Source organism: Erpetoichthys calabaricus, chromosome 5, assembly GCF_900747795.2.
Source record: "Erpetoichthys calabaricus chromosome 5, fErpCal1.3, whole genome shotgun sequence".
Lineage (NCBI taxonomy): Eukaryota > Metazoa > Chordata > Cladistia > Polypteriformes > Polypteridae > Erpetoichthys > Erpetoichthys calabaricus.
The window spans coordinates 249,252,981-249,263,153 of NC_041398.2; the positions used below are offsets into that span (position 1 = coordinate 249,252,981).

General features: G+C 38.7%; 1 protein-coding gene across 2 annotated transcripts in view; it reads right to left on the reverse strand.

Annotated features, from left to right (window-relative positions):
* The window catches only part of herc3 (HECT and RLD domain containing E3 ubiquitin protein ligase 3), a 125,078-nt gene that overhangs the window by 39,965 nt on the left and 74,940 nt on the right, over positions 1-10,173 (reverse strand). For both annotated transcript variants that reach the window (XM_051928118.1, XM_051928117.1), the window contains exons 14-15: positions 5,948-6,111; positions 4,221-4,334 (exon numbers count right to left, since the gene is read on the reverse strand). In XM_051928118.1, the coding sequence (XP_051784078.1) occupies positions 4,221-4,334; positions 5,948-6,111 (278 nt within the window). The remainder of the gene's footprint in view (positions 1-4,220; positions 4,335-5,947; positions 6,112-10,173) is intronic.

The following is a 10,173-nucleotide window of genomic DNA, read 5'->3' on the forward strand; positions in this document are numbered from 1 at the left end:
AAAACAGATTAATGCTGAGGTGTATAATTTTGCATTGCCTGGCTATTGATCTTAAGTTGCTCCAGAGACGCCAGATTATAATGTTACAGGGGGAGTGGCTACATGAGGGATTGGTGGGTGTATGCAGTCAGGTGTGCTTGAGGCCACACCCCCTGAATATAAAAACAGACCCACACGGTGGTAGGACTGAGCGTGTCTGAGGTTCTTGGTGCTGTCACACTCCTTCTGATGACGGAAACTTGTTAGCTGTGTTTTTTTGCCCGTTTTTCCATTTATTGCTAAAGTTTCTGCACAACATTTCAGGCCAAAGCAGGCAGATACTGGCATTAAGTAAAGACAGTCTTTTACAGTTCAATGTTAATTTGCTCTTGGTCAAACTCACAATACTGAATTAATAAATTAAGCACTATATAAAATAGGAACTTGGAGTACAAGCGAGGCAAACCTGGAACTCTGTGAGCTAACACTGATTAACCCATAAGCGGTTAGGACACCCGAGGAAACAGACGCCAATTACAAAACATGGACCTTTGTTTTCTTTAACAGAGCCCCCTTAAACTCTCAAACTCTGGACTCTAAATCCAATTCAAGGTTTCTCTCTCTCTCAAAATAGATAGTTGAAATCATCATACTCTTTTTGTTCTTAACATCAGCCATATCATACATATTGCATACCAGGGATTATTCCTGCCTTGCATCCAAACCTGCTGGGGTAGGCTCCAGGTTTCCTGCGATCCTGCTCTGGATAAACAAGTTTAGAAAATGTTCTTAATCTCAGATGCTGTCTCTGTGGTTTTATCCCATCCATACACCTATTACCTACTCATTAAGGGTTTATCATTCTTATACATTGGCTATTCAAGTCTCCTTGACACTAAATGATAAGTTTTTCTTTGTTTCCCTCAATATACCTAGGTGGGGTCTACACAGATTCAAGTCTAAGAGTCCTGTTCTTCTTAAGCCCCCATGATTTTCATGATCACACCTGTCAGAACACAGACAGGTCTATAAACAGGCAAAATTCTGTTTATAAATTGTATGTGCCTGAGATGGAATCAGAGATCAATATGGCTGGTAGAAAATAACGAATGCCTTCAATATTGTATTCAAAAATCTCCCATACCGGGTGATTTTTCAATACAATATTGAAGGCATTCATTATAAGCACATTGTCTTGGAGCAGAACATGTTGTGTGCTGTAGACATTTTCAGTAAAAAAAACCTCAAATCTTAAAATTTACCTAAATTTCATTATAAATTGGCCCATTCTGGGCAATAAAATGAAAAGATAAAAAGTGTCAACAGTCAGCACTGATTTGTTCAGCACAAATGACATAGAAAATATTTTAAAAATGATAAAATTGTGTAAAATTGTTCATATTCGGTATCTGGTTTTGATTATGCTAGTTTTTATCAGACAAAAACAAAACCAGACAGTAAACCATGTAGTGTAGTAAGCTTTCACTAACATTAAACTCCTATCCAAATCTGTTAAGTGCACAGTTCTGTCTGATTGTGACACAAAACTAAACTCCAAAGGAGCTCCACGCCATAATTACTAATACCAGAACTGAAAACTAATAGATATAAAAATAAAATAGAAATGTCTTTGTGAAATAAAAACTAAATTAAAACTAAAAATACACAGTGAAGGAAAATTAAAACTAAACTGAATTTCCAAGTAAGGTTAGAAAAAATATAGAAATAAAAACTAATATTAAAAGGAAAAAAACTGTAATAACCTTGATCCAATTTCAAACAAACTCTTATTTATTTTTTTGACTGCTATTTATGGATTGCAGTCTAGAATAAACAGTAATGTACAAAATGAGGGGAAAGCTGCTCCAGAACTTTTAAAATAAAATTACTTATTTATTCACAGTTTCACTATTACAAGATTTGAGCCATTGACACCTGTGAACAGGCGACTGGAATAGTTTAGAAAAAGCAAAGCATATGACATCTTTTTCTTAGACTTTTAAAAAGACTTGGACTCGGTTGTAACACAGCAAAGATCAATTCTGAAACTAGAATCTATAAAGTGGAGTTTATGTTGCTTAACACTTTCAGGGAGGATGTTGACCTTTATCGAAATTCAGGGGTACAGCACAGTAATCAGCTATAAATGGCGACAAAACTTGCCACTGTGTTTAAGTTTGACTCTCTTTGCTAGAAGGAAAGTTAGCTTCATTGATTTGACTTCATTCCCCTGCATGTGCACAAGTAACGAAGAGCAAACAACCTCTAAAATGGCATCGACATCTGACGAGAGACCAAAGCGAATGTGCAAAGCGAAATCCTTCGTGGATGACATATTATCGCTAAATCGGACTCTGACTTATCGGACTCTGATAGTTAGTAAATGTGTGAAATTCACAGATGACAGAAAAATTGGAGGAACAGCAGATATTCAAAAACCTTCCATTATATAGGGATTGGTTTTGGGTGCCATAACCCTTTATAATGTTTGTTGTGTGCTTATTACAGCAGATGACACCAACTGGATTAATGGCAGACACTGAGAAGGCAGCAAAACCAGTTTTTAAAGATTTAGACAAGCCTCAGAGCTGGGCAAACATGTAAAAAATGTAGTAGATAGATAGATGATAGACAGACAGACAGACAGACAGACAGACAGACAGACAGACAGACAGACAGACAGACAGACACTTTATTAATCCCAATGTGAAATTCACATAATGTTTAATGTAGAAACGTGCACAGTGCTCCATGTGGGTGAAATTAATGACAATTATAAATACAAGATGGACGACAATGACTTGCAGGAAGCAACCTCTGAAAAGGATTTAGTGGCTTATGTCGACACAACATTGTCATCATCTATGAATGTGAATATCAATGTGCAAAAGCAAGAAAATACGATATATCATAAAAACTGATGAATATAAATCAAAGGAAGTTATGCTCAGACTGTAGGGGGATCAGTAAGACCACATCTGGACTACTGTGTGCCATTCTGGTCATCACGCTACAAAAAAAGACATAGCAGCACCTGAAGCTGTGCAGAGGAGAGCAACCAGGTGCACCATGGGACTTAAGGAGATGTCCTACTGCGGCAGATTCAGAGAAAGGGCATTGATAAAGCAGACCAGTAGAATTCTTTCAACTAAATGGTGAATCGCATACTCAAGGACACCAGTGGAAATTAAGGGGAAGTGCATTTAGGACTGAAGCCAGGAAGCACGTCTTTACGCAAAGAGTTGTGGGATTCTGGAACAAACCATTAAGTCATGGAGATGAAACAGAAACCTTGACAGCCTTTAAGTATGGAGTGACAAATGGACTAAATGAACTCCTCTGATTAGACAAATTTCTTATGCTTTAATGCTCTGTGACCACATCCTGGTACACATGAACCTTTAAAACAATCCAGAAACCAACAAGTATGTTGGTCTGAGGTGCAATACTTGCCATGTTATTAGAGAAAAATGTCTGCTTGTGGCGGGCAGCTTTACTCAGCAACTTCATTTTATAGGTTATATACCAGCAGCCTTGGGCAGGAAATGTGTGTGGTGAGGAGTATCACATGAACACACAGCACCCACATAAGACCAGGTAGCAGGAAATGCAGAAATGAGGCATAAGGGGACAATCAGAAACAATATGAAAGCAAAGATGACACAGTGGCACTGCCATGGTGCCTCATACCTCCTACCTCTGTCACTGTCTGTTTGGGGAATTAGGACATTCTGTCAATGCATGTGCATATTTTTCTCCCAGGTATTCCCATTTCCTCTTATACAGTATACCAATGTCTGACAACTACAAACTGACATTAATACGAACGAGTATATTCTACAGTATCATGAAGTGAGACAGATGTTTCACAGAGACTGCGTTCAAATAACAGGGTAGAGCAAAATAATAAGAAAATTAGACCTTTTTGATAAAAAACAAATGCAATCATCAGTATAAACCGAGGACCACAAATACTCTGAAAATAATCCCACTTTTCTTTTTATGCAGCACTAGTTGCTTTAATGTATCAAAGTAAACAAGCTAAATTAAAACAACTGAGAAATAATAAAAGAAATTATAGAATAAAGAAATACAGAAAGCCAAAAACATCTGTCTGAACACAAGTTATTTAAAAACAAAATTACAACAGCTACTTATTTATACAAAAAAGACAAAGTGCTTCACAGTAAAGCAAATTGAACACGTGTTATTTTTTTTCCATCAATTATAACAATACTCACAATACTCGTCTTGCTTGAACACCACTTGAGGTAGTCTTCCTGAATGTCCACTAGAGCTGCAATATCAGGTATGTAAAAGTGATCATACTCGACGTGTCGTGATTTCAAATTTACCTACAGAGGCACAAACAAATTAAAATGAAATACATATTTTTAACAAGGCAAACTTATTTAAATGCTGGAACAAAAATTCAATTCTTGGGAATGGAAAAGTACAAGAGAAGAAAAACGAACTGCAATCTGTGTTTGGTTGTGTGCAGAACTGTGATGACTGGACTCATTAGAAGTTACTTAAACAGGGCAGGTGCTCTCACTGGTAATTTTATATAATCAGGCAGGTAGAGACAGCCCTGGCAAAGCTCCATGTACTTCTGCCATTATTTTTCTTTTCTCGTCTAGTAGTAGGGTTTGTCTCTGGTTACTCTTCCTTTGAAGCAAGTAGACGGATTGGGATAGCATGGGGGGTCGTGAGGTAGCTAGAAAGGGCCATGTGGTGCTCCCGATATCACTGCAAAAGGAAGAACTGTCCACTAAAGACATAATGCACCTAATATCACTTTGCCAAAAAACTCACTTTCATTTCAACGGCAAATACAACATTCAAAAAGAAGGCATGCCAATGGGATCGCCGTTATCAGGACTTCTAATGGAACTGGTAATGCAGCGATTTGAAAATGCGGCTCTATCCCAGTTCACACCCAAAATTTGGATACGCTTCGTAGACGACACATTCGTCATACTAAAGAAAAAATGACCAGCTGAACGAGTTCTACAACCACATCAACACAATATTCCCTGCAATCCAATTCACCATGTAAAAAGAAATGAACCGACACATCAGCTTCCTGGACATCTACATTGAAAGAAATAATGACGCCACCCTGACCACAAGTGTTTACCGTAAGGAATGCTATGCAGACAAGATATTACACATTGCCAGCAACCACCCAGTATCTCATAAACGGAGCTGTGTTAAAACTCTATTCAGAAGAGTCCACACCCATTGTAATATGAAGGAGACAAAAACAAACATAAGACGCTATCTCTTCCATCTTTTCACATCAAACGGATACTCAGAAACGTTCATTAAACAATGCTTACACAGGAGACGCCAAAAAACTCAGCAAACAATCGACTTGAACCAGAACCCTCATCCCACCTGGTACTCACTTCCTTATCATCACAGGGTGTCTGAAGGTGCAGCACACATCCTAGGCAAGTCAGGCGTCAGAACCTGCGAACAATCTGCGCACGGTCCTCTTTAATGCTAAAAACAAGAAATCAACAGCAGAAACACGAAACGCACTTTATAGCATTCCATGTAGTTCTTGCCCAGCGGTATACTTGGGACAAACATCAAAAAGAATCGCAACACGTATACATGAACATCGCAACGCCGTCAGAAGGAAGGACTCACGATCACTGATCTATTCGCATACTAAATCAACAGGACATACATTTAACTGGGACAACGTACAAGTCAGATTTAACGTCAGTACTAAAAGTGCCAGAGGCCTGGCTGAATCTTGGCTATCAAACAAGAACGCCATTCACAGACATTTGGACATAAACCCAGCATATAGCTGTAAAAGGATGAAAAAGTGTGGAATGTATCACTGACTGTGCTGAAACAGAAAATAATTGAATAAAAATGAAAATAATTTAAAGGGGATAAAACTAAAGAAAACCGAATAGCATAGTGGAAAAGTAAAGCAGACAACACATACCTTGTGGAGTTTTTCAAGCAGTTTAAGCGCAGCAGTGACATAGGCATCCAAAAACGTTGGGATCAACAGAGATTTTCCACTACCCAAAAGAAAAACAACTGTGCATTTATACATTTCAATAAGTCGAGAAAAGAATTCTGAATCTCCCAGAGCCCACCAATTATCTGTGAAAGAAAAGACATGGGAGGAGAAATTAGCATACTGATTTACTGTACCGTATATTCTTTGGGTGTAACACAACACTAACACAAATGAGGAAAGTGCTTTAACAAAATTATATTAACAAAACTGCCTCTAATTATTGTTTTATCTTTATTATACAATACAATACAATTTATTTTTGTATAGCTCAAAATCACACAGGAAGTGCCGCAATGGGCTTTAACAGGCCCTGCCTCTTGACAGCCCCCCAGCACTGACTCTCTAAGAAGACAAGGAAAAACTCCCAAAAAAAAGCTTTATTGTTATCATGTTGTGTCTTTGTTTACATTTTTATGTAGCACTTTGAGGTTTACTACAAATGTAAAGTGCCTTATAAATAAAATGAATTATTATTTTTATTATTATTTCAGTACATGATCCAGTGCCCTCCATAATGTTTGGCACATTTTTCCTCGATTTCCCTCTCTGGTCCACAGTTTAAAATATTAAATCAAACAATTCAGACATCGTGATTAAAGTGCAAATTGAAGACTTTCATTTTAAGGGGATTTGGAGACATTTGGACAGCACTTCATTCAACATCAAGATTGTAGCTGCTGGTAAGTAAGGCAAGAATCGAGCACTGGTCAAAAGGCATGCCCCAAATGAAATCTCTCAGTCAAAAAGTTCATTTTAAAAGAAAAGGCAAAAGAAAAAAAATATTTGAAAAATGTCTCTTCTCTAAACTTAGCTTTTCTTGTCAAACTTCAGTTGCTTGTATACTTAAAGATGCTTTACCTCGCCTTCAGTACGCTCTACATGTATTGCGCTGCACATTCAATAGAGCACATAGCGTTACATTCTATTGAGCCCGTTAAGGCCTGGTTTAAAACCGTGTGCCCTCTATGCCTTACTCACAGCAAGGCAGGTCACTAACTGAGGCTAATTTATAGTCAGAGGGGTAAGTAGTAGTTAGAATATACAAACTCAATTCAGCTTGTGGGGGTTAGAAGAACCAACCATAGACTGTGCACTAATAAATAGGCAAACATGTAATTTAACTTAAATAACTAGCACATGGCTCTTACAAAGATGACAATTCCAAACATACCGTTGAGGCAACACAGAAGTTTCTCAAAGTTAAAAGTACTAGGGTGTTGTACCATGTTAGCTTTTACGAATGTAGTGAGAAGTCAAGCAAAATTATGCTTTTTGTTTGCCTTCTCAAAGCTAAAAAAAATGGAAAATTCTTGAAGTGCCAAGCCAGTCACCAAGTTTAAATCAAATTGAGAAGGCCGTCCATATGCTGACAAGAAAATCTAAGGGAACAAGCCCCCAAAACAAGCATGAGCTGAAGATGAGAGAGAAGACCCTCAGCACCTGCTGATGTCTATGAATCGCAAACTTCACTTAATGCATGTGAAGGGATATACGACAAAGTCTTAAATATGACGGCTTTAATAGACCTGCCAAACATTATGGAGCCCTGAAATGGGGGGACCATGATGAAAAAGTGTTGTCATTTCTACATGGTGTGACTGAGATGTCTGCAAATCTCCATAAATGAAAGTCTGCAATGTACACTTTGCTGCACAGCTTAATATTATCATGAGTAGTGGGCTAAATCAAGGAAAAATGTGTCTTTGTCCTAAACATTATGAAGGGCACTGCTATGTTCTCAAGCAAAGTACACAGGCAAGTTTAATTTATTTCAGCACCTTTAACATCGCCATTTACAGCATTTAATGTGAAAATTTCCAAATTTCTAAAACTAAAAAAGAGACGAGTTACACAATGTCCCAAGAGTCACAGAGCATATGTCTGTGGTGAGGAGTTAATCAGCAGTTAAACAAGCAACTCCATCTTCTACCCGTGGACTAAAAGGTTGGTTTATAAACCATGCAAAGCACCCAAGGTGGTTAAAACACACACATGTATGTCAACAGGTCTGTGCGTCTTTAAGGAGCGCTCACTTGAGGCTGTCTCTGAGCTTACTTGACATCCTTTGTAAAATAAGTAGTGACGTCAAAGGTGAAACCAGACTTATATTGCTTATGAGCAAATAAAATTTTATTATAGAGGTCTGCATTCCCACAAGATCCATCTTAAGTTTTTGTACCATAGGACTAGAGAAGATGCGGGCAAGTCGATTTTACTCCTATGGTGTTAAGCGGACGGCCAGAGTGTTTATTTACTTGGAATGTCTGTTTCACAATTCAAATTTTCACGAAAATAACTGCCAAATCTTTCAACCTTACATCAACTCTTATGCTATCGTCATAACTAAACAATAGAGAGCGCACACAGCACCCGTGCAATTTATTGTTTTCTGTTTACCATTCGTCAATCAATGTCTCTGAATGTCAAGGTTTATCCTGATATCATAGAAAGGTTTTTCCCTTGCAACAGGAAATGCTTATTTTCTTAACACATGCAATGTGCCCTTTGCACATGCAACACACATTCATAGGGGTCTTTTCAGGAGAATTTTCAACTGTAGACATTTTATCGCAATAAGAAGCTTGCCCTCTGTTGGAGCAGGTTAATGATAGCACCACTGCTGTTTGAGGTTCAAAATCATTTTGCAGGAGTTATTCCCATGAAGCTTATTGTTACGTTGGCACTTACAATTATAAGGATTACAATGATAGTTTAGAATTAGCTTGCTCTCTTTCTCTCCCCTCCTAGTCCCAAACCCCCCCAATTTTACCTCCCCATGTGAGGCTAGATTGGAAATTAAGGTCAAAGCTATTAAACGTAACAATGAACAACCTTAGTTTAAGATTACAGAAAGTTAAGAAAAATTCAGAAGCAATGTCTCCATGGCCAAACAGTTAACTTTGTGAGCTGGAATGTTAAAGGTCTCAATCATGAATTAAAGATAAAAAGTATTCTCTCACCTAACAGGTCTAAATGCTAAAATAGTATTTTTACAGGAGACCAACTTATTAAGCAAGGATCAGTTTCGGCTGCACAGAGACTAGACTGGACAAATATTTCATTCCAGCTTTACAAAGAAAACTAGAGGTGTGGGAATTCTTACACATTGAACAATCTTATTTGTAGTATCAGATGCAATATCTAGCGGCACGGTGGCGCAGTGGGTAGCGCTGCTGCCTTGCAGTTAGGAGACCCGGGTTTACTCACCCAGGGTCCTCACTGCGTGGAGTTTGCATGTTCTCCCCGTGTCTGCATGGGTTTCCTCCCACAGTCCAAAGACATGCAGGTTAGGTGCACTGGCGATCCTAAATTGTCCCTAGTGTGTGCTTGGTGTGTGAGTGTGTTGGATACTAACCCTCACCTATTCTGTTTCTCTTCTCGGTACTCAAATGTGGCACTTGGTGCCACGGCCCACCTGCCAAGTTGTTTTGCCTGCCTAAGGTTAAGTCATCCCATGATGAAAGATCGCAGGAATCGTGGGAAAGAGGGGTCCTTTCATCGTATTGGCTGGCCCAACACTGTTTCAGTTGTGGAATGGCCAAATGGGGGAGGCAGCTTGATGGATGAGGTTTCCAGGAGTCTAAAATTATCCAAATCTTATTATGTGATATCATCTACTGTTAAATTCTGCTCCGTACTTCTAAAAAATTTTTATTTTTTATTTTTTACTGAGGATTTGTTCTGTTCTGTGTATTGTATTGTATTGACCCCCTTTTTTTGACACCCACTGCATGCCCAACCTACCTGGAAAGGGGTCTCTCTTTGAACTGCCTTTCCGGAGGTTTCTTCCATTTCTCCCTACTAGGTTTTTTTGGGAGTTTTTCCTTGTCTTCTTAGAGAGTCAAGACAGGGGGGCTGTCAAGAGGCAGGGCTTGTTAAAGCCCATTGTGGCACTTCCTGTGTGATTTTGGGCTACACAAAAATAAACTGTATTGTATTGTGTATGTGTGCCCTGCAGTGGGCTGGCGCCCTGCCCGGGGTTTGTTTCTTGCCTTGCACCCTGTGTTGGCTGGGATTGGCTCCAGCAGACCCCCGTGACCATGTAGATAGGATATAGTGGGTTACATAATGGATGGATGCAATATCTGATCCTGAAGGGAGATATGTGATTGTCATGGGTAATTTATTTAACTGTAAAGTGGTTT